Raw genomic sequence first — 26,495 nt, 5'->3', positions numbered from 1 at the left:
GATATTATGTTACTTTTTAAGTATGTTATGTGGATTTCAAGAATAACTTTGCCTTAGATTCAGGTAAATAGAACAGTCTCTCTAACAGTGTTAAATTAAATAATTTGCTTTGACAGGCTGAAAAAAGTTAAGGGCATACTCAAATCATACTTAAATGTATATATCTTCTGTTGAAATCTTACCAAAAATGCCATCTTAAGATTCAAAATTAATATGGCATTAGAAAGTGAGTTCAAAGGGTTTTGAAAGAGAAATAAAATTATTACCAATTGCATAAGTTACAAGAAATACATTTTGTATATTTATGTACAAATAAAAATTTATGACACAGACATCATTCTGACATATTAAATATTAATCATATAAAAGTCAAATAAAAAAGATATTTATGGATTACTTACAGTGCTCTTGTTAATGTTTAACAGGTCAATCTTAACAATTCACAAATAAATCTATTCACGTGATAATGGCTAAAAATAGAATACTCCACATTAGCTGACGTAGCGATGCACTCAAGATAAGAGACAACAATCATGTAAAACAAGCAGTAAAAAGCAGAAACATTTCCTGGCCTCAATAAAAAAATATACAAAAGGATTTAGGAGTGATGACACAACAGAAACATGTTATAAAAATAAATAATTCAAAACATAAAATTACAATAAGGTCTTGAAAAGCTTTCTTAAAAATACTGTTTATCAGTAATAATAGAACAAGATTCTCGAGACACATTTGACAGGAGACAAATGAGACCTAAAGGAAACATAGCGACTGTAATGCATAAAGAGGAACAAATCATAGATAGCACACATGGAGGGGGAAGTTCAGTCAAATATTTAAGCACTGAAGAAAAAAGTAGCCAACACAACCAAATTGCCTCCGATGCATCATCTACACAGTGGTCACAAACACACAGCTTAATCACTATCTTCCAACACTACAACAGGGCACAGATGGACATTATCTACCGTGAGATTCAAAAAACTTGAGTTTTGCTTCGGCACAAATCACAGTCTCACCAATTTAATGAAAGATCACCACTGAGGGAAGCAAAGCACACACAAGCAGCCTAAAAATATCAAATTCCACATCTGACAATGGCCATGAAGCAGAATGGATACATTTGTCTGAAAATGGGGAAACTACAATCAATCAGAACACTGGCAATCTTAGAAGAGATGAGCGAACTGATTCAAGATGTGTGACAGTCTGCACCAACCAAAGACAGAGTCCAGTCAATGGTAACCACTGCTCACCCAAGGCAAAGTTCAAAGTCCTCCACTTCGTTGAACTGCGAGTTGATCTGTGTGGCCCACTGATCCATCTGGTTCTCCTAAGAAACAACCAAGCATACACAAAAAATTAATCCACGCACTATTCCCGAATGTTAAAAATAGCAGAAACCAAGGGGTAAATAGTAGAGAAATGGCAAAAATGTGGTCATGGAATAGAAAAAATAACGTGATATGGGCGAAATTATACGGAAAAGGATGAAGGGAGTTAGTAAATGGATAGAAAAAATTTGTATGCGGTATTAAAATGGTTTGGAATTGATATTACACATAGGGAAAATTTGAATGGATATTAATGGAACGGAGGAAATATATGAAAACAATTGGAAACGTATGAAAACAGAAAAACACATTTGGAGGTGGGTGGGTATGGTTGAAAATGCTTCTTTAAATGGAAATGTAAGGAATAGATGATTTAGGAGGTATACATCCCAAAGACAAAACACACAAATATTTACTTTTATGTGGTATACAGCTGTTATTTTATTTTTTATTTTAAAGAAATAGAACCACATACAGCATATACTTGCCATTTTATAGTGGCCAGGTAACAATACATAAATTAGAGGACGAAGATGCAATATACCATGTAGAAAACAATAATTACATTTACAAAAACAAAAGGACAACAAGAAACTGCAGTGACAAACTACTTCGGTGACAGATAGGATAGGGAAAAGGCTTATGAAGGATTTCAATGGAAGTGCAAAGGGGTCGATGTGTGGAGGGAGTGAGTTCAACACAAGTAATGCGGTAGAAAAACGAACGTTTAGTAAGGGAAATTCTAGGAATGAGCATGTGGATGAGGGGATGAGAACGGGTAGGGAGGGGTGGAACTTTAAAATTGATAAAAGAGAGCAATGCAGGGCAGTCGATGGTGGAATTGAGAATCTTATAAATAAGTTTTAAATCAGCTGTAAGCCTATGGGTAGTGAGATTAGGGATGAAAAAAATAACACATGTAGCTCATAACTCATAAATTACATTGTCGCCAAATTTATACAGCTGTTACATGTTAGTGGGAGATGTAACATGCACAAAAGTACTGGGCAAGTGCATTGGTCCCATGCCATACAACAAATTTGTTAGAGGGACAAATCCATAAGTTCATTATGGAATAAAGGCGAATGAAAGGCACCTGAATTGTCACTGACAGCATCTAATATTAATATTAGATCAGTAAAACTACTTTGATCTATGGAGCTCAGATGATTTAATGAGCTTAAGCCATGTATAAGTTCAAATACTAAATCCATAAATTAATTAAACACCATTTACATAATTTTTATTACTTATCTTTCTTCCTTATTCTTGCAGTAATCTCAATTTTACCTTCAGAATGTATCATCAAGTATAAATGATGAAATTCAATAACTGAATTTAAAAAGATTAAAAAAAAAAATTACCACAATTTTAACTTAACCGTTACTACTTTCTTAATTCAATGAAAACCTAAATGAAAAATCTGTAACTGCACACCTCAAGTTAACAATAAAATAAAAGAGAACATAGCTAATGACACATTGCGTGAGTAGTAATAATATTCTCCAACTTATTTTTAACCATATGATATTCAATTTAATGGCTTCTTGGACGAATAAATATTACTTCCACCACTTCTTTTCTAATCTTTTTCCTCTATTCTGGCATCCATTTCAAAATTCATCTCTTCTTCTGTTACGTAACTAAGGTTAGAATAATAAAAAATAAATAGATAATAATTTATGCCAGATAATGATGATTATTCATAAAACCTGGGTTGCTTTATTAAAAAAAGTGGTAAAAGTAATAGTTATTCTTCCAAGAAACCAGTAAGAATAAAATCAGGAAAACTTGAAATTTTAATACATCTGCCCTTAACACTTTGAGTGCCACGGACATATCATTACACCTTGCAATTAGTAATATCTCTGAAGATTGCCTCTTAGGTAATATTGCATGTGAAACATTTTTTATGATAACCCTGAATAAAATAGTTAATACTGCACTTAGTAAAAATTTATAAGGCATTTAATGGTTGTACATCAATTATTTCAACTTCTTTTCTATTTCAAAAACAGTATGTTCTCATAGTTTCATGGTATACTTACAAATCAGAAAATAATTTTATTTATAACTCATTCATAAATTAAAACCAAAGTTCATTTTTATTGAAATACTCTTCGTAATAAATATAAATTTTCTGCTGATGTCTGAAAAAATTATACGAATTTAGTCAAATGGCCGGATTTTTCAGAAAGGCATTTCAATTAGTGACTGTCACTCGAAGTGTTAACACCAAAGATTGTACGCCGAATCAACCAAAAGTCCAACCCATAGTAAACAGGGAGTCTACCGTAATAATTTTCTGAGAGTCTACTAGTAAGTACTTTTCGCTCATGGTGTTACCTTGTCCTCGGTTGCCTTGGTTCGGTGCCTTGGCTTTGGTGGAGGCACCACTTTGGGGGGTGCTTCCACTTCTTCTTCCTCCTGCTTCTCTTCTTCCCTCTCCTTCCTAGTTCGCTCGCCACCTCTCTCGTCCTCCTCGTCACTTGAGTCCAGGCACAGACCCCCTCCAATCACCTTCTTCAGCTTCCGGTTCCATGGACGCTCATACGACCGCCGAGGAGGCTGTAAGAAGTAGGAACATCAATGGACTGGTGCAAGGAGATAATATCTACGGAAACCAGTAACACATGAATTACAAATTGATTATTATTAACACTTTTAGTACATAATCTTTCACCCTTACAGCTGCAAATTCTTTAGGTAAGCAGGTTAACTTCAATTGAAACTGGGAATATCACCTCTACTTTATTTCATGAAAAAAAATGAATACCTATATGCCATATATCATGTCAAGCACTAAACTATGTCACAATTAAAGCAACACACCTGTGGGAAGACTTTTAGGAAAACCTGCAGACAAATTAAAATAGATTTTGTTGCATTCCTTTATAGCTACCCTACAGTCTTAATTTCTATAACATCAAAAGAGAGACTTGGTGACAATGAATACATTCTAATAAGTGATTTTGCAGAGTATTATGCATTTATGAACTAACAAAAGTTTTCTTTAATTCCCCAGATATCAGAAATGAATCTCTAACAAGAACCCAACGAGATTGTACCTCGATGATATCATAGGGTATGTTCACAGGTATGAAGGTCACTGGTGGCTTGGATGCGTTTTGCAAGTTTATAAAGATACCAATGAGCTTTCATTTAGCTTCCTACATCTTCATGGGCCTTCACCTTCATATAGGTATATACCCTGAGAAACCTGACATTTTAACCGTGGACATAAGGACATTCATACAAAGGTTGATGTGAGAACAGCAACAGGGCAAACTTATTTCCCTTCATAAAAAGACGTACTTAAGAGTGTCATATGCTGCTTCCCATTACTGCGGCAAAATAAACCTAGATGATTTATTTGTGTCTGTATCTTGTCACAATCAGGTAACAGAACTGAATGAGATATACATGTGACCTATTCTTGCTCCTGGTGCACGCAACAATGCTTAATATTGGCCTGCTACCTTATTTTGCATTGCTATAGCACCAACTTTTCAAAGCGAAAGGTGATTGCTCCGCTAAAAGATTTTCCTAATTGGAGTGATGAGTACCATGCTATCAACTTGCAACCTTCACTAATATATGACAGTCATTGATTTTTTTCTGTCTAGCTTATCTAAATTGACAAAAATTGGAAATTGTAAGATTTACATGTTGTAATTAATGGAATATATTATTTTTAGCAAAAAACAGTCACAACGAAGGAATTCTAGCCAAGTTACTCGCCTAATGTGACTTTTAAAACCAAGATATATGCAGGTGTAAAGTAATAAATCAAATAATAATAATAATAATGACAAAAACATGACCCATCGGAGGGCGTCGCCAGCGGTGAGTTTGGAGAACTAGAATGACTCATATGCTTTGCGAGAGGAGGGTGGGGCTGCAAAAGCATGGGAGGGTAGGGGCCATGGTGGGGATGGAGAGTATTCTCTGGGTGTCTGGGAACTCCGACTTTCTACCACCGAGTCACCGGATAGAATATGCACAGGAGCCAGGGATGAGCATGTGAGATGGTGACATTTAGTGAAGTCTTTTTTACTAGGCAGAAACGTGTGAGCTAACTGATTTGTCTAATGCTAATAACACAGGCCTGCATTTTTGCAGTTCTACCATGTTTATCAAGTTCTATACCTGTTGTTTATGTTATGAGTGCTGGTCAAATTTTCCTCACAATTTTAGAGCTTCAAGGGGCCCTTACTTTTATGTTAATGGTGATGAAATTCTATAACCTGGTATTTTACATTCATACCGACATTAACCATCAGGACCATTATACATACAGAGTTGTGCAAGCAACTCGAAATTTGTGTCATATTGAAGAAACGACTTGAACACATTTCCAAAACTTGAGTTGAGTCAGTGGCGGTCCATAGAGGACATTGCATAATTAAAAAAAATGATATTTAAATTTCTATAAATACAAGCGGCCAGTAGTTATTTTAAATTTCATTGTTTATCTGACATATTTAGTCGAGTAAAGTACTCTGTTCACAAAATCACAAAATTTTCTGAGAGAGAACGAGCTTTGACGAATAACTTGAAGTACACGACACTTAAACAACCTAAACATTGCTACCAGGATACACATTACGACGCAGTGGATTATGTAATATTTTAGTCTTTCATCATGCAAAAATCTACGAAATAATTACTTTTTGAAGGGAAATATTAGTAAATGTATAACATGAAAAGCCTGAAATCCATAGATGTTGACTAGATGACATCATAAACAAGAAGTGTGCCAGTTGAGTCAATGGTATTGCACTTGATTCAGTTACAAAATTTTGTTTGGTCATGCAACCATTATTTATCATGTTGTCTTTCGTTAACCATAAACTCAACAAAAATCACTGTCTTATTCCTGGTTGGCATTCAGATGTTCCTTTCTTTGGAAAAATTAAATACGACCACTAGAACAAAATTCAACAGGGATCTGTTAGCCAAGGGAACACTTACCCGTACTGACAAGGGAGCAACCACTTCCTCTTCCACTGCCTCCTCTTCTTTGGCATCGCCAAATAGCGAGGCTGCTGGTGGTGAAGAGCTCGGTGTGACCACAGCACCCTCTTCCACTCCATCCTGAATCTTCTCTGGGGGCTCCACAGCTTGGCGCTTCAGTAGGTACTCGTCAATGCCCTGCAGCCTATCCTTCCTGCCCTTTTTTGTCCTCTGGGAGGTCTTCTTTGTCTTCTTCAAGTTGTTGGCAGCCGAAGGCAGGGCACACCTTGACTGGCCTCCCTTATGGCGCACACCATCAAACTGAAGGGGCCTGGATACAGCTTCCAGGATGAGTGCACGGCGCACCACCTCAGGAGCAAACCGTGATGGTGCCAGTTGTGGAGGGGAGGACATGAGGAGGGCCTGGCGTTGAGCCCAGGTGCGTGGAGATGCCAGGAGAGGGGAGGGCAGTCCATCGACCCCCTCTGGTCCATCACTATCATCATCACTGGAGAAGCCAAAACACTTGTCAGCTGTTGCATCATTGGCCTGTGAGACAGAGAGAAACGATCATGCACAAGTGATGAAAATTGAATTGGAAGAAAACGAGAAAAGCATTTCAAGAATGATGTTAGCTCAGTGGAACTGGTAAAGGCTGATTGAAGACTTTCAAACAAGCTATCATTTACAGGAGAGATTCATTCATATAGAATTACTGTTAGGCATTCCCTTCATTATGGAGATATAAAAATAAAATAGGGATTTAATTTTAAAATAGATTTAAATTCATCAACCCTGTTAAAATACACCATTAACTAGGTAAAAATAAAGGTAGGCATGACAAGTGTCAAAGCCTTAGTTAGCCACATGAAAGAAATAAAAGAATTAACATAAGTACCGTTTATCTCCGAATATAGTCCCCCCCCCAATTTTGAGACCTCAGTTTTGGGAAAAATTTTAAAATGTAAAGGAAGGTAATTTTTCTGTGGTTAGCAAGTTAAGATTCTAGATTCGATAAAAACTATTATTTTCTGTGAAGATTAAGAACAAATCTGTTCACATATTTTCCATCACAACAAAATAACTATACCTAAAACATGTTGTGATCCATTGCATGTATCAGTAATTTATAGTTCCTTAACCAGATGTAATGAAGAAATGAGAAATATTTTTAAGTATCCAAGGCTATTGTATTTTTTTAAACCTTCACAAATTATTAATATTTTTGATTTCCAAATGACTACAGACAATGTCAATATATAAGCTTTAACTTAAAGCCCATAAACAGTATTGCATTTGGCCCTGAAACTTCCTTAGATCCAGTGTAACACACCCATCAAGTCATCACAAATCCAAGTGACCTGAAGAAATTAGGAAATCTAAATAAAATTGTGTTAAATAAATTATAAATATTATAAAAATATTGCTATCAATGCCTGCTAAGCAAAACAATTAAACTACAGGACTTAAAAATATCAAAGTAATAAAATTAAGAAATAAACTTTTTCCAACAAACATTAAAACTGAAAAAAAATGGGGAACTTGCATGAATTTTTTTTATTTCACAGGCGGACAGAAAATTATTTTCTGAATACAACAAAGAAAACCGCATGTAAATCTGAGTTTTCATTTGCGAGATATTTAATGATAAATATAACGAATTTTAAAGCGCGGGAAAAACTCCCTCACCCCCCAAGCCACTGCCGACGAAGCCTCGATGACGTCAAAGGTGCCTAAACATCACGCGAAGCTATTGTTGTGATTGTTTGTAATAGTTGCCAGCAGTTGTGAGAGCTTCGTTTGTTAGACTTGTTGATTATTTTATATTTAAAGATAAATATCCGACGATAGAGGCTTGGAAGCCCTCATATTTTGCATTATTTATAATATTAATATCTGAGTAAGGGCATAAAATATAAAACTGGAGCAGTTAAACCAAAAATTTTATAATACCTAAACAACACCGTTGTAAGAGTCTGAGCCACGGCCATTGGAAGGGGGATACGTTAATTGTAAGTTGATGTTATCGACGGCATATCATTCATTTAAGTACCTATGTAATTAGAACGATTTTGATGTTTACTAATGTCCGCTTAGCTTTTATATACAATAACTTCATCCGTTTATTCGTAGGTACCGGAGAATTCTTCGTTTATGACTGTATGTGCTTGTATTATGGGGTGAATTCCAGTCAATGCAACTTTTGCTCGCTGATAGGAGACATCTAGGAACATTTTTGTGCAAAAATAGTGTTATTTTCAAGGTGACATCTCCCGTTAAGCTAATACTAATAATCACAGTGCCAGTGGTTGTAATGCACAAAGTTTGACAAGGTTGAAAAATATCGGCCAAGAGTTATCAGTGTTCCATCGTGATTGAATTGCAAAAAGTGCTATTACGCTATCGATAAATGTCTAACAGTAGTGTAAAAATTGTCAGTGGCGTGCTAATCTCCGTTGTTCACCGTAGATATGACATTTCACGATCACGCTATTGAAATTAATACTGTGAGTGAAGTTTGTTATTCCATTATTTCAACGAATAGTAGTGAGAAAAGTCACCTGTGTCACTTGTGTGGGCTAATTTAAGGGTTTAAATCAGTGAGTAAATAGTTGTTTTCATCACAACGAGTTCTGTTATTGTAAGTTGTACGTGATGAATATAAGAATGTGACAGTGACATCCAGTTTTTGATAAGAGTATTTGCCTATTTCCCACTATATTTTTATGGTATATGCTAGTATATTGCTTATGGATTTACCTATATTATTGAAATAGGTTGTACCTTGTGTGTGTGTTGGCAGCGGAACCGATTCGCGATCTCACAAGTAGATTGTGTGCAGACTGTTTTACTGTGAATTCTTACCGTAGGACGGATAGGACTACCTTGTCCGTTAATTCGGTGTTGCCAAATTCAACAGCACAGCTTACTCTAATGTCAACAGCACAGCTTACGATCGTTATCCTCCAGTATTAAAAGTTTCTTTTACAACTCGATTTGCCGCCGACGTATAGCAATAATTTGTCTTAACAAATTCCATGATGGTCGTGGCATCAATTTTTGGTGTCCTAAAAAAAGGCTGGTGTCCTAACACCCCATGCCACACGCCTTTTAGGCGGCTTGCGGGGTATTATATAGATGTAGATGAGTTTCAGGTGTACTATTCGAACGAGTGGCAACGTTATCATCCATTTTTCTGATAACCAAAACACACGAAGTGAAACGCTTGTACTTCATCATCCCGATGCCGCATTATTAATATCCCAAGTAATAATCTAGGCACAATAGCAATAGGAAAACTGGCCCAAGAATAACAGAACAAAATAAAGTGACGATGAGCGGCTAAATACTCCCTCAAAACAAATTTTACACCATGCGCTCAGCGTATTTCCCTACTCCCTACGGTTGTTTAGGCACCTATGACGTCACGCCTGGCCTCGGCAACGCTCGGGTGTCTTCGCGCAGTGGCTCAGAGAAATTTTTCTCGATTTTAAATGCAATTTTTTAATTTCTTTTGATGTTGAATGGAGAAACTGAAGGTATTTTTGCTAGCTAATGTATCTATTTGACTTTTTCAAAATAGTTTTTAGAGCAATCTACGACCCATGCAAGTTCCTCATTATATCAATTTTCAATGCCTCGTCGCGAATCATTGCATAAGTTACACAAAGAGCTTCTGCTCTGCATTTGCACATAAATTCGACGATATTTTCCTCTAATTCTTTGAATCTGCCGCATCGAGACCCCCGAAATGACTTCCGCGATGTATTAGCGCTTTGCTAGCGCTGTAAATACTATGATTTACGGCGTATTCTGCAACGGCTATTTTTAAATTGGCATCGAAACTCCGTCTTTGAAGGCCTCTAATCTGCGGCAGGATTGATCCTCATCTTTCTACTTGATCCATCACCTCACTGTTGAACGTAAAATTATTTTTAATAAAGAAAATATCGTGGAAATAATTGCGAAACGTTATGCGACGTAATTTATCGATCCTATTTACCCTGACGAATTGAAGATATTCCTCAATAAATTGATTACACTTTCGATGCTGAGTCGCTGTATTTCGATCAAATGCAGTAATGCCGGCGCTTCTGGTTTAAAGTCGTCGATTATTGCGCCTTTTCAGAAACAAATGCATCACCTATTGCGCATTCTTGTTCTGTGAAGGCGGTAAAGGCAGTGGTTGTAAACACGAACCGCACGGACGTATAGTAGCTACGGACGCAATGAAATGCTAAATCGTCACGAAAGGTTCACTTTATCTGTTTATTTTTCGCAATTATTTAAATCGTGTAGTTATTAAATGAGCGACGGGTACATATACTATTGATTCAATTCTAGTGTTCGATTAATGTAATGATAGTGTGTGTTTAGTTTTCATTTTAATTATTTACTGTTTTGCGTCATTAAGTGATCAGTGTCGATTGAATTATTCTAACAATACTTTTCCATGAAAAATTAGCGGCTACCCGATGGATTCCGTGAAAACGCATATTCGATATGCTATTTGAATCGGAATAATCGTATCTTTACAACATTTGTGGTCAAAATTGTCTTAATTTCCGGTAAAACGTGGCAGTATTTACTAATATCTCCGATTATAATCCTCATAAATATACTCAAATAGAAAGACTACGAGAACATTAGCCATTATGCCGTTATTTATTACTTTATGGTCACCTTTAGTATGTTAAATTGGATTACACTCGATTATAGTCCCCCCCCCTTACTTTTCCGCGGCCATTTTTGGAAAAAAAGGGGGGACTATATTCGGAGATATACGGTATATCTTAGCCCTGTTGTTAAAATTTCCACCCATCTCCCCGATGTAAAAAAACCAGTCCAGGTATAAACAATAGATTCAGGTTTAATTTAGCTGTATTTTTCAACCACGACAGAAGAACACGTGATTTTTTTTCCACACTGTAATCAAACTTACATCAACCAAGGTTTCAACAGATAATGATGTTATCCTTTGAATCCTTATCTGGGTGTAAGTTTAATTATAGTGTGGTAAATACAAAAAGTTTTAGTTCTTTCATCATCAATTCCAGATATGACCACCAAAAGGAACTGTCAGCAGTTCATCAAGTTCCGAAAAAAATGTCAAATACCATCCACAACACAATACAACATTAACACAAGAAGTAGGTAAAATCAAAGTCTTTTTATCACTTCAAACTGAATCAAAATCTAGCCGATGAGGACAAATTTCCCTTACCTGTGAATGACTAAAGTTTGTTGATGAGTCAGAGCCACTCCTGGCCTTAACGGGAGTGGAGTGGTGGTGAGCAAAACCCAAGGCAAAGCTGGAGTTGAGGTTTGTGAGCACCGAGGCGCCAAAGGATGGTTCCTCATCAACTCTAGTGTGGCTCAATTGGCTGTTCCCATTCAGGATTGATGATGCAGTCACAGGGGGTGCTTTGCTGGGTGTCTTCTCTCTATGATCCAAACCAACCTCATCAGCCAACAGGAGGGAGTTGTCACGGCAAGGAATGCTGTTTTGATGCAAAGGAGCCAAGGGTGACTTCCTTGGGACTTTGCTGGGAGTCGTCTCTCCACAAGAACTGGCAACTTCATTGACTTTCAGCCTGGAGTCACCAAACGAGTCCACCACCACACCCTGAGAAGAGAGAAAAAGTTAAATTTTCAGCAGGCAACTCTATTGAAAGCAAAATCTGAATTGCATACAAGTAGCGATGGGTATATGTAATACTTTGACTAAAAATTTATAATCTAAGATGCACATACCCAGTAAGTTTAATTCTATCCTCAATGTTAAACATAGTAATATTATCACCAGTACGAAAGGGCACTGAATTATAGTGTACAAGCATCTGATCGAGACTGATGTTTAGAGGCAAGGCTACTACGAGCATTAACAAATGGACAATTAATTCCGGAATGACTGCACTGCTAGAAGCACCCAGTACAGTGAGGTTCTAGAATAATAAGCATTATTTCCATCATCATATTTACAAGGATTACAACATGTTCACAAAACCTTGCTCCTTTTAGAACAAGAATGGTACAGAGTACAAATCTGAAATTATCCTGATGCCAACACCAAATTCCATAGCGCATCTTAACCCTTTCGCATCGGACATCGGGTAGAGCCGACGGGAATTTTCAAACCCATAACAATTGACGTCGGGTATTTAAGTCGCTGATTTTTAAACACAAACAAGCGGATGTTGGCTCTGACAGGCGCGCGGGAAGGGAAGTGACCACTGAGGTAGCAATTGTCTGATGCATTCAGGCCCCACCTGGGACCCAGCCTAATGAGTCCTTAGGGCCACCTCCACATGCACCTGAACCTCCAACTCATGATCACCACAGGAATCCGTTGCAAAGTGGTTGTATTGTCAATAGTGTTTTCAATGATATAATATGTTGCATACTACAATTTTTTATACTTTGAAATGAATCCTTCATTTTGTTCTGAGCATCAGCAATTTTTAAACAAAATTTTAGCGTTAAAAAGAACAGACTTCCGAACTTATAGCCTTAATACCTTTTATTTATATACATACATAATAATTTTGTCGCTATTAACGGAATAAATATGTTTAAAATTCCACAATACTTGAAAAAATGTTAGTAATTCTTTTAGAAGAGTAAATTATTGAAAATGGAATACAATTTTTGGTTGAAAAAAAAACACATTGGTAATGCAATGAGTTGACCGTTCGGCTATGATAGGGTTAGAGGGTGTAGTCCAGTGGCTGGGATTAGGGACGTTGAGCTAGATCCCAAATATGAGGGACGAAAAAACCAGGGTAACTCCACCCCAAAAAACAGCTCCGTACAGAGAGGTTTAAAGTAATCTCATGCTACTCGTAGCATAGAAAACATTTTCCAATTGTAGGCACTGGCAGGAAAGGGTTAATACAATGCACTGGAATGACAATATTAAAAATTTATGTTGCTCAGTGAAATTTTGATAGCTGTTCCATAGCATCCGTAATAAATACCTAAGTTGGATCACTACGTAATAAATCAGGGTGACCAGCCAATCAAAGCAAAAAAATTCAAGCATAATTACCGGTTTTTCAGGGAAATTTAACTAATTTCCAGGTTAATCTTACATGATTACCGCGACAGATAAGAATTTTAAAACACCTAAAATTATTTCAATACTTTTCAATAATACTATATTTATGTATTTACAAAGACAAGGAATAGGTAAGTTAACACACATTGTATTAAAAAATTTAAATTTATTCAATGCAAGCCAAGACACTGCATCGACCTCATAAGTAGATGTTGACGTCACCTGTCATTCCTATCTGCCAGACATTTCGATCCTGTAGCCTTGTCTGATATTCCACGTTTCCATGCAGCTATAAAAGGGCCATTCCATGAAAATAGGTAACTTTTGGAAATAAAAATATTTTTTTATATTTAACTTATTGTGTCATGATTGTCTTCTCATAAGGTTATATTATGAGTATTTACTAGGAATTTTAGTCAAATATGTTTAAATATGTAGGTAACCTAGGTTCAAAGTCGTCTCTTCATCAGCTGTTCAAAAATTGCCATTTTCATAGGTTGTGTTGCCATATCAATGCTTGACTAAATGCTATTTTTATGTGTCTTGGTAATTATAATATCAAAATATAGTACAGTATAAGAGTTTCTATCACAGAATTATATTAATTTTGCGATAGTATAATGGTAAAATACAGTGTTTAAAAGTAGATTGTTTCTTTGTCCCGTACGTAACATAAAATATATAAATTTATTTTTTCACAAAGTTTCTTGACAAACAGCTACTCAAAATACAATTTTCTAAACTGGTTTTGTGTCAAACTAAATAATTATGATGTTGTGAAAAAATAATAAAATTTAAACTTACCCTAATGTTCAATTTCTTTCTGTCCCGTACGTAACGTTACGTACGGGACACTTCACAACATAATATGCAATATACATAAAAATGAATTCACTATGTCATATCATTACTAAATTTTGATAATATTTAATTCTGAAACATAAAATGAAGCGTTATTTACATTTAGTCCAGAAAAGTCTAGGCCTACAGTAATTTAAATTTAAAATTGTGCTCTGGGCATTCAGGGTTGGGGAGTTTGGCATCGGTTAATAGAAGGGCCAGGTATTAAGTTTATGTCATGAAATGACAAAGTGGCAGAGGAGTAGGTGCTGTGGTTGAAAGTATGCATTGTAGTAAACAGAAGAACAAGTAAAATTTTAGGTGCATAGAGGGCGGGTAGAAAAGGTTAGAAAAAGTAAGGTGAATGAAATGGTAAATCATGACTGTTTAATTCCTGCGTTTCATTTGATTTTGTCACCTCAATAATCTCCAGTTCTTCATGACAAAAAGTGGGGCTTAATTTCTTTTGTCTCAGTGTGTGGTAGATCTCAGATGTGAAATCACTGGGATAGTTGTTCTCGATTAGATGTTTGGTGATACTAGAATTTACAGTCGCCTTTAGCCAACACGTAATACATGTTTCAGTGCGTGAGTGATTATAGCATATGTTATTTTTGTGACTGATTACTAGGAGGGAATCAAGGTCAGAAAATAAACAATGTGGACTACATGAAGTATTTTTATTTAAGTAAGTTTACATAAGCACCACTGAGTAATGCCTGAAACTTTGAAGATAAGAAATTTAATGCTTTTTCAGAATTTAAATGGTGGTGGAAAAACCTTAGGCAACTGCTGTTGCTAGAGTAAAGAAAATGCGAAGTAAACTAAATGCAAGTGATCATGATGGGTTCTTAAAAAGAAGTAACAGGATAAATTAATTAAGAAAAAAGCGGAGAGAAAATATTACCGACAAAGAAAAAGTATGAAAGGGAAAAAATGACAGTGAATAGCAGGCAAACTTAAGCTAAAAAATCAAGCTCACATCAGTTCTCCTGAATGCAATTTTAGAGAACTGACTGAATGTTAAGAGTAGTGAGGATGAAAATGATGCTCTATTCAATCTGCCAAGGATTTTGCATCAGAATCTTCAGTAGTTTGTTCAAAGACAAGTTTTATTGTATTGTTGTTCAATATTTGTTTGTTCAAGGCATATTATGCTGGAGAAGATTATATAAATGATACCATCATCAAAGTAAAGCATTGAGACAATGTTCAAGCAGCACCAGATATCCTTAGCTTTCACGTGATATGCAATACAAATGAAAGTTTTTCAGGAGAGAAACATTTTAAAGATATCAACTTGAATTTAGACCTGTTTGTTGAAGTGAAGACAGAATTCAGAGGTCAGTGGGTTCTAGTGCAATGTAATGGCAATTTATTTTGAGGCAAAATCACAGAAATTGTCTCACAGAAGCAACTGTAAGTTACAGTCATGGTACCTAATGGTGCAGCGAGGGGGGGGGAGGTTTTTGGGGCATAATCACCCCCCAAATCTAAATTAGTTAATTGGATTAATATTACTTATAGAAAAGTGTAAGGATTAATAAAATATCCCTCAGAAAGCTGTAAAACTCCCCATTTTGAACCATTTATCTTAAAAAATTTCTGGGGGAGGGTCCCCGTACCTCCTGCTTGCCCTGGCAGGTATTCCATACCCCCCAGATCCCCACTATTAGTCGCCCCTAAAACCTCCTCTAGCCTTAATTCCTAGCTGTACCCCTGATGGTACTCACCAGTCCCCAGAACATTATAAATGGCCAACGCTGCCCGATTGTATTGTATACAATAGAGAGACAGAGGTGATTAAAGCTATTTCTCCTCCTATAGTGTTGAACAAAAAAAGACGATGGAAAATTTAACCGTAAAGATCTTAAATTATGAACTCTGGTATCTTTCTCCTTGTTTTTTTTTAATAATACCATGGTAACAAGATTAAAGTAGCTGTATAATTTTTTTATACCTTAATTGTATTATAATTAAGCTAAGCAAATACAAGTTAATTGATCAAGAAAATAATGCTTATAAACATATGATCTTCTTATATTGTAATTGGCTTAACAACCTTTTCTGATAAATGTGTTTTTGACCATGTTAACTCTGCCTGCTTTCAATAACTTTTAGCCTGAAGTGTACAATGTCCCGTACGTAACACCCTTGTCCCGTACGTAACAAAAGGTGAAAAAATTGTAACTTAGTTGAAAAAAATTTGTAAATAATGTTAAGTATATGTGCTTGAAGCATACTTTTTAAGCTATATGAAAAAAAATACCACAGCATTATGAAAATTCTAATTGAGCTGAAATATCATTTTTCATAACATGAGCCAAACAAGTGGTTGACTCAGCTTGTCCCGTACGTAACAGGCACTTATTTTTTCTTGCAACAGTTACAACAAAGTGCTAAAGCCAAAACTGTAGCTTGAAAAATAGCTTAGGTCTACACCTAACAATTTATAGCTGTTTCAATGGAACACAAAAAATATTAGGAGCAGAAATAATATTTTAAAACTGTAAAAATTAGTACAAATGTCCCGTACGTAACGGTGGAATGGCCCAAAAATTCTACTGAGCAACTGCATTTCAAATTACGACAATCACATTTTAGGCCAGAAAATGGGTGTTGAACTGGCTAAATTTTATGTGAAATGAATTATAAATAAAAGATTTTGAAATTCCAGATTGGAGAAAAAATTAAGGAATAATTCCCAAATAATTCCAGGGGCTAAAACTTTCACATAATTCCAGATTTTCCCGGTCACTGAACACCCTGAAAATTGAGCTATCAACAAGGACAACAAGGGGAAGCAATTTCTCTTCTATCTACCGAATCTTTTAGTGCATTGCAATTTTGAGAGATCAAGCCCACTGTGCATCTACAATTTGTGATAGCCAATCAGAAAACTCTTACATTATAACAAAAACAATTTGTCTGTGCACACATCAATCGGCATGAAATGTGTCACTAATTGAATTTTGAGTATCATCTGTTTCTGCTGCAGAGTAGAACAGAAGCTTGGAAGGTTATGCCTGCAAGCTTCAAATCTAATTTTTACTTTGATGCAAGATTTCATAAAAAGTATGAAACAAAATGAATTTAAGTACTGATAAATTCCAATTGCTTTGAGTGCTTCCATCCCCACACATGATGATAGGCAATGACATCTGCCGTGGGCTTAGACTATGTAAGCCAGAATCAAATTATTCTTGCGTTTAAATTTCTAATTTGCGTTTAATTGCCTAGTATTTAAATTTAAGAACTAACTATAAATAGTCAGACTGTAGCCATGTCTTGCAAGTCCCAAAGTCACTTCTTCAGTCATATGGGTTGCTTATGTAACTGCTAATGAACACTTTACATCAATACATAATTGCAAAATTTGGGACGTTGAGCAAGCAATGACATCTGACCAATCCCCTCACCTTGTCCGGCGAATTCCCAAGTGCAGACATGGAGGTGGCAGGAGAGTTAAGGGGAGACTCTAGGACAGTCGACAGTCGTTTCCTCAGGGTCATGGCAGACCGTGGTGCACAAGCCATGGGAGGCACAAAGGTGGGCTTGCAGCTGCTTGCTGCTGATGCAAATGAAGGTGGCCCCTCATGGACGGTCCTCTCGGAAGCCGTGGACCCCAAGTCAAAGGATGATAGAGTGGCCACTGACTCTACCGATGAAGCAGTAGTCTCTGACCTTGAGGGGAACCTCACCCTGGGAAGGAGGAAAGGGTAACCATGTGAAAACAATACACCACATTTCCACAAAAATTACTAAAACTACAACAATACACAATATTCATTCACAAAATCATATATTTTCATCCAATATATGGCCACTAGCCACCAACCTACTCATGAAGCCAATGTGGCAAGTGATATTCAACTGAAATTACCTAACACTTCCCCATCTTGTATATGCACTACTTTCTATATTTGGCCTATTTATTACCTAACAGTAAACTACAAAATACATAAATACTACAAATTTTATTTTAGTGTTAATAAAATATTGACATATAAAAAAATTGCTAAAGATTATATCAAAACCTTAAATGCTTAAAAGTATGTATATAAATGTAAAATTGATTTTTTGAGACGTAACTTTGTGAAAGCGATTCATTATTAAAATTAATTCATGTGACAGCACAAAGTTCTTCTTTTTAATTTTAATATGTAAATGTAAAAAAAACATACTTTAAACCTATTACAAAAATTGTAAAACTATAGTAAATCATCACAGTAAGGCTACAAGATACAATCACATAATTAGTTTTCAGTAATCATGTAGTGGAAAATTATTTTTTTGAAATTTCTAGGCAGGTATGTTTAAGTTACATAGAAAAGCTAGGGCCAATTCTGAGATGTAAAATTTACAAAACTCATTTAAATATTCTAATTGAACTTATTGATAAGGGAATGACTAAAAAATAATTAGAACTTGATCATTCTCTGATTAAATTTATTAAACTCAAATAGGAGTCACATTTTGTTACTTTACAGCAATAAAAATTCATGATATAATAAATAGTATCAGTTGAGACACAACTTTTAACAGAAAGTGAACATATTAAAACATGCATGCATCACATATTTATTTCAAAAGAGTTCATACATTTATTTTCCATTAAAACACAAACTTGGGTAATAATATGAGATTCTAAAGGACCACTATTTGTGGAAAGTAGGTGAAATGACTCTTGCACTCACTAATATTTTTTCTAATTTATTTATTGTCACTCCTCTGAAAACATCTTTCCATTGTCTATTTACATTTAAGAATTCGTAACAGAGTAAAAATACTTTATTACACACTCATGCTCTGCGTGAGAAGAAGGTCTTACACCCACTACCTCTGAAATTAATGCAGTTCTAACCTGTGCAATTCCGTGCCCTGTGTAAAATGGCCTTTAGAAAGTAAGGATGCTCAGAGTAAATCAAATCCTATTTTCATCAGGTTTGTCATGACTAATGATGATTAAATCATTCCTTTAGTGGACCAGGATGGATAAAAATCACGCTTATTTAAAAAAATCATTAATGGGCCCAAGATTTAAAATTTGTATTCCTGTTCCAAAAAAACAGCAATTAGAAAACTACCTAACTGAATACCCACCTCAGGAAAACTGTCGCCCACTGTTTATAAAATTAAAAATTTATAGCACGCATGTGTACAAATTTTTGAAACATGCGAAAGAAAACCTTCATCTCTTTTCCACAAGATATGAAACACAAAACTACAGAACAAAAAAATAATTTCTTATCCCTTAACCAAAACCCAATCTTTCCTCCTTAATTAAGGTATCGGGCTACTTAATAATCTATCTATCTTACCCAGAATGACTAGCTTAGCTAAATTCAAGAGTGTGATTCACTCATGGCTAGCCTTTTATGCATTGCACTTATTCTGTTGATTAATTTTTTATACATACCACTTGTGATATTATATTCCAATATGCAGCCTAAAAGCTGTGATTGTTTGTAATCTTTCTTGTATATTTATGCATAGTTGATTTTTTTCCGACGAGGTCTGAGTATATTCTGAATACTTTTCACCAATAAAACATTAGAATTATTAACAGGCTGAGGGATGTCAGGTGAACATGGCCGATTTCTCAAAAAGTTAATTGTATGAGAATGAAGTGTAAGTAAAAATCCTCTTCATTATTCTGCTGAACAATCTATCCATAGTTTTAAGAAGCCTAATTGAGTATCAGTTCTTGATAGAAATGCTTGCGACTTATCAGCACATATGAAAGGAAAATGATACAATTTGAACGAAAATGTCAGCTGGAAAGGTACTAAATAAATTAAGGTAAGCTGGAGCTGAGTTCAAAAATTACTGTGATTAAACTACGTAATTTTTTTAGAGCAATAGCTTAAATAGGGTGGTTTCCTATTATTTTTTTGTTGCCTAAATCGAAAGATTATTACTCCTGGAGTACGTATTTCACGCTTTTAGATTTTTAAATGACGATACCTATTTTTTGCGATTAAATGAAAAGTGAAAAATGTCAAGCGCGCGAAAACGCGACGTGTAAGTAGGAATGATGGGAAAAAGTCTGTGTGACGCATTTCTGGTTCCCCCTCCCTCCTTGTGAGGTGACCTTGATCGAGGCTCTGAGCGCTGATAGGACGCAGGATGCTAGCGGGTAGCTGAGTACCTTGCTGGCTGGTAGCGCTTGGCTTAAAAAAGGTTTATTAATACCTTATCAAACGAAGAAAACTTTCCGACCTTAGCCAGTTTTAATAGGTGATTATTAAGACATGTTTCCCTGAGCTCTGTGCCTCATGCATGCATTGGTAACCTCTGACGATGTATAACTCCTATCCTCTCATGTAGAAACTAGGTCCCTGTGATGTCACGTGGAGTGGAATCGCATGGGTGCCAATATGGCCTTTTTCAAATGAGGATAAAATTTGACCCTTGCCATTTGTCTAAACCGGTATTTCAAAAACCTAATAATTTGTGTATTATGAATACACTAATGGTGGGTAACGAATCGCAATCAATGCCTTTCGTTTTCTTTGATGAAGGAAACTACCCTATTCTATGAACATCATATTTCTGATGGGTTTCTTTTGATTCATATGGTCCTGAATTAATTATTTCAACTTTATGAGTTTCATTTGATTTTTTTTGCCTCATGTGAAGCATGGTTTTTATGGCCATTCATGTTGCAGAGTTCACAAAAATTATGAGTTATGAAGAATTTTTGATAAACCACAACCAAGCTATGATCCCCATTCATATTTTCATGCTAGCAAGAATTTCAGCAGTAATAATAAAAACCCTTGAACCTCTCAACGAACCAAATCTAAAGCTCAGCATGGATGGTTGGTCAAACATACTGAGTACTACAATTATTTATCAAGTTATTTCCAGAGAAAGTGGCCAGTCACCACTATTTGAAATGAAAGATTCATCATGTGATTTGGAATCATTAACCTTAACCAATAATAGAAAAAGTTCGGAAAGAAGTTGGTCTATAAAAATATTTTGTAATTAAAATAAAATTATGTGATTTGAAGAATATTAGACTCAAAGGATAACAAAATTAATGATAAAATATGATGCAATGATTTCCTAGAAAATTATTTTGGCAAAGACTTCTCATGATTTTCACATGTTTTAATCATTACATAGAAACAGCATTTTTGTGCGAATTGTGCGAAAAATCCTCAGAGAAAAAATCCTGGTCAAGGCGAATGATTTTTTTCTCTATCCTTAGGAGATTTAAATATGTATCAACTATATATACTTAGAAATAGTATTCAAATCACCACATTTTTAATTTTTTTAATCAATCAACCCTGCTCTGTGCAAAAGTATGCAAGTAATATTTTCTACCTAATAACTGAATTAAAATAAAAGATAATTTTCAAAACTCATTGGAAATATACCCTTAGGGCATAATCAAAAAGGAATTGGCTGGACCTAAGGATGCACTCACCTGGGGAATCGTGGGAACACCTTCTTCTTGCCCCTGGCGGCAGTTGCACCTCTACCCTTCCTCCTCCTACGACGACTCGGGGGCTCACTGCCATCCACCTCAAACTCGTAGACACTTTCCTTGCTGGGCAATGTGGGTTTGCACGACTCATCAGCAGCAGCGTTCATATAAACGCAGAGCCTCCTACCCACCAACACACTATCCTCCTTACTGCTTCCTTCACCAGCCACCTGCTTGGGCGATTTGAAGCTGTCCTTTCTCTGTCCACTACCCAGGCCTTTACTCCCATTTGGTGTCTGGTTGGGCGATTTAAAGCTGTCCTTTCTCTGCCCACTACCCAGACCTTTACTCCCATTTGGTGTCTGGTTGGGCGATTTAAAGCTGTCCTTTCTCTGCCCACTACCCAGACCTTTACTCCCATTTGGTATCTGCTGGGGGGATTGCGAGCTACCCCGCTTGCCCCTAGTCTCCACACCATTGCTCTCAGTCTTCCCATCCACCTTCTGCAGCACTGCTTTAGTTCTTCTTATCCTCTCTGAACTTTTGCTTCCATTTTCTGTTGCCAGCTGGGGCGATCGTGAGCTACTCCTCTCCCTTCTAATTTCCAAACCATCACTTTCATTCTTCTCTGTTTTCTTTGCAAGCTGTGCTGCACTGCTACTTCTCCTTCCAGACACAAACTTTTGGCTTTTCTTTTCTTCATCTCCCTTGATCTGAGGTGAAGCCCTCAATCTCCTGCCCACTCCTTCTCTCTCTGTAATCAGTCCCTTCTCCACAACCCCACCACAAGACTGAAGCACACTGTCACTTGACACATCTTTCACCTTCCCCCTTTCCTTCTTGCCCCTCACTGGTTGCACAATCACCTCTTCTGCCTTGAGGTTCGTCTTCTCCCTCAGCACGGGACGTCGCCCCCGACTACCAACAGTGACGGGAGATTGGGTCCTGCTGCTGTGCAAGGACGATTTCCTGGTTCTACTGCGTGCAACCTTCCTTCCCCCTGCGGCCTCAGGGGCTGGTTGGTCACACCCAGAGGGGACATTCTCACAGTTCCACTTGCTGTCACCCCGTAAGCGCATACTGGTCACTTTCACAACACCACTTCAGCTTCATATGAATAGCAAAGCAATGACGACAGTTCACAGCAATCCTATTGGTAAAAATGAAAGTCCATGCATGATACATAATTACAACACCATTAGATCATTTTTCTTAAATTAACATGACAAAATTTTGGCTCAATAATCCAGAACATTTCCATGGATAAAAAAAAAGTTGAAATAGTACCTTTGCAAGGCTGAGATAAGTGTTGGCGGCTCTGAGGCCATATTTTGGACTCAGTCTGTTTGCACCAATTGGTGTGGGATTTCCCATCGACTGATCGGCAGCAATAGCATACTGATGAGCCAATTTGCAGTGACACACAAAATTCTGTTTTAACAAATGGTTGCAAATCAGTTGTAAGGCTACACCTTTCATAAAATAGAAGGCGAGGGAATAAATTTCCCAGTTTCTACGAAGGTCGACATCATGTGATCAGAAGCGAAAGAGTACTGAAGTAAAATCTACAGTATGGTACACACAGGCTTGATGATTATTCATTTTAACAATAGTTCACTTTAAATTTCACTAGTCTGGATTGGTAAAGGGTAAGGTGTTAGTTCTTTCATCATTCTAATGGATGACAGATGATAAATTAGTGATGGAAACTAGAAGTACATGGACATAATGACGAGAGCTTTAAGGGTAAAATTAATTCTAGCCTCAGAATGTAGAGGTTTCAGTATGCATTTTGTCAAAATATCAGTAGCGTTGCCTTAATCTAGAACTAGCTACGTACTGATCTCTTGCTTAGATAATGTTGATTAAGGCATAAATAAAATTTACATAAATAATAACAAACAAATGACTCCGAATTTCACTCACAGAGTTGTAGGTAACCTTCTGCATTCTCATGCTTCTAACTTCCACAACTATCATAAAATTCTAAGGAAAACATTGATTTTAAGCAAACGTATGAATACTTTAATGCACCATAAGCATTTCATTTGTCTGCCATACGTAGGTAATCACTGAAAATGATTCTGATCCTCACTAAGTTCGCCCATGTCGACTGTAAACATGAAAAGCCAACTTAATCCTGCCCTCACTGATAGCTTTAAGGAATTAGTTAGATCCTGATATTCCCCTAACTGGAGCTCGTGGCTGAACCATTCAGTAGCACACAGAATTGCATGGTTATTTCCACTAATCAGTTTGTCTCCGAAACGAATGGAAAAGCTCATGTAGCGAACGGTTGGAAGATACAGAATATGGCACCTGAGTGACCAGAATCATGGAAGATCTTTGGAAGGATTCATGAGTAAGCTGGGAGGCAATGCACTAGGTTTTTGTATAGCAAGTGAGAACACAAACTAGGTGTGATACATGCATGTAAATAATCTAACAAAGGAAAAGGCTGCTGACCCAATAACCCCTCCCACATCAATCACAATAGAGCTCATAAAGGGTTGTGCCAACATAGATGTCCTACTCCATATCCTAAGATAACATCAGTGAAAATACAATTTCGTTGACTTCCACTGATTTAAATCAGTACATGTCAACAAAGTTGTCATTTGTGAATATCATTGTCATTTGTTGTCATTTGTGAATATCAACTTCCACATAGTTGAGCCTGATACCATTGAACATAGATAACATAAGGGTTAGGTATTATTTCATTTTAAAATACTAAAAAGACAATTTCAAGGAAATAGTAAGCAATTTTTATGGTAACAGGAGGTTAAAATAATTTCAGCATTTAACCTTTAATGCTCTACAACATTATAGCTCGTACATCAATGTATCATCAGAGAATGACAGGGGATAGGGGGATCTACATATTGTATTCTAGATGTTTCTCCATGTAGAAATTACTGGAATTCATTCGGTACTATTCCTCTTTTCCTTCCATTCGCAAAGACTCAGCTGATTGATGAAGTGTACATAATTTCAAGACACAACAAGAAGTGCAACATTTCAAGGATGATTCAGCTTATAGGTAGGTACATGATCCACCCGGAAGCAAATTTCGTCTGTGACCACAAAATTTTGGAATTGATCTACGCATTTAGCACCAAAAAAATACACCCTCAGCAATCACCACGAAGTTATGATTACTGGAAAATGAACTATAATGATTATATAAAACCCTTGAAGTAAAAACAACGTATCCTTTCAGAAAATTATCATGGGGAATAAATGCTGTCAAGAAATGCGCACAAAAAAACAACACGCAGCATACCTTGAGGTATTTCGCCAAAAATAAAAATCATAAGTCTGTATGATTCTCGCGTAGAGGGCTTTTACTATACAATGACGATCACTGGAAGGCATTCTTTAAACGTGATCAAATTAAGAAATTGACCTAGCATGAAAGATATTTCGGACAGTTTACCAAATTAGGCCCACACTTCTATTTCTCCCAAAATGTATGACGCAAACACAATATTGAACAACACTGCACCACTGGTCAATAAAAAACTACCATGTATTATTTACAACCCATTAAATACTACGGAAGTTTCAAAATGGACAGGAAACTATTTTCTTGGAAAACCCAGTAACTAAATAAATGCGATGATTGTGTGGACATTAACTTTAGATTCGCAAACGTAAGGTACAAAACCTTATTGCACGTCAATATTGTCATAACTGATCCCTTAAATACTCACAACCATTTCCATTGAGTCAAAAATAGTATCGTCTAAAAGGGAGACATGCATATTTTAACTTGGCGGACGAAGAGGAAAAAAATAATTTCTCATAGCATTTACACAGAAAAAACTTTACCTAAAATTACGGCCATAAATGCTGTATAATTTAAATATGAAGCACAAAATTTCAATACTCCACACAAGCCAGACGGGAGTCTTGTTTTCGATTAATAAAGGGGGTAGCATTCACGCGCGTATCCTTCCTTCCATGAGGATATAGGTATTATATTTTATGAAACTTCAAACACATACTCCTCATACAGAAAATATATAACTGTAGTAAAGCGAGTGTACTAATGACAACACAAAACGTACAATCACACAAACATAATCATAAACTTACATGAAAATCAGGGACAAATTCCGAGGAACAACCAAACTTCACTCCCGCCTTCAAACATACTACTGCTGTAATCATATTCTCAAAGAAATGAACTCATTAGACTTTTTAAATAAATTTTTGCAAGCACTGACATAATAAAACTTTCCGTAGTACTTATAATAAATGGATATTTTAGAGGGAATGTGCAGTGATCACTAAAAAAACAATAGCAGTGCATTCACTTGACTCGATCAGTTTTAACGAACTTCGAAAATAATTGAACGTCGTAAAAAACGGGTCCAGCGAGTTCTAACATGAATGTGTATCTCTTTACGTGAGGAATTTAATCGGAAGGAAATTTTTTCACGTCGTCTTGATGCAGATTAATTCGCTTATTATCATAATCTTATTTGTGTAAGCATTTCATAAAGTTCTTGATTCCGATAGCATAGAGTTTGTGATAAACTAATTGTGAGCGTTTCAAAGTTTACTTCCGAATGAGTACTTATTCTATTTAATGTTTCTTCAGCGAATCAAATTACAGTGCTACGTGCGTAATAGAACATACCTGAAATGGCCCTTCGTTAACAGTTCTGATTGTGAGTGAAAATACAGTTATCGTGAGATTTGACAGTTGTACAGCAACGTTGTAATTTTTTTAGAAGAATTATCGGGAAGCATGTTGATGGGTTTTAACCCTTGAACTTCAATTTTTTATGCTATTTTCCTATTTACATGGAGATCCATCTTATTGATCGTAGATGTTCTTAAATTTTGATAACTTCTA

At 36.2% G+C, this 26,495-nt stretch overlaps 1 protein-coding gene across 3 annotated transcripts; it reads right to left on the bottom strand.

Moving 5' to 3' along the window:
- Positions 1 to 334: 334 nt before the first annotated feature.
- Positions 335 to 25,829, bottom strand: LOC124167973. 3 transcript variants are annotated; one of them, XM_046546050.1, is made up of 8 exons: positions 25,730 to 25,829; positions 22,057 to 22,778; positions 21,629 to 21,990; positions 17,607 to 17,889; positions 11,515 to 11,916; positions 6,309 to 6,839; positions 3,681 to 3,902; positions 335 to 1,333 (listed from the first exon to the last, which is right to left on the bottom strand). In XM_046546050.1, exons 2-8 carry the CDS (start codon positions 22,705 to 22,707, stop codon positions 1,253 to 1,255), a joined length of 2,532 nt encoding a protein of 843 aa, XP_046402006.1. In that variant the 5' UTR covers positions 22,708 to 22,778; positions 25,730 to 25,829; the 3' UTR covers positions 335 to 1,252. The 3 variants fall into 3 exon arrangements, with proteins under 3 accessions (XP_046402006.1, XP_046402004.1, XP_046402005.1); XM_046546048.1 differs by having other exon boundaries at positions 21,629 to 22,778; XM_046546049.1 differs by lacking the exon at positions 25,730 to 25,829 and adding an exon at positions 22,916 to 23,102 and having other exon boundaries at positions 21,629 to 22,778.
- Positions 25,830 to 26,495: the final 666 nt, after the last annotated feature.

The sequence above is a fragment of the Ischnura elegans genome, chromosome 11, assembly GCF_921293095.1.
Source record: "Ischnura elegans chromosome 11, ioIscEleg1.1, whole genome shotgun sequence".
NCBI lineage: Eukaryota > Metazoa > Arthropoda > Insecta > Odonata > Coenagrionidae > Ischnura > Ischnura elegans.
This window is presented reverse-complemented; position numbering and strand designations above follow the sequence as displayed.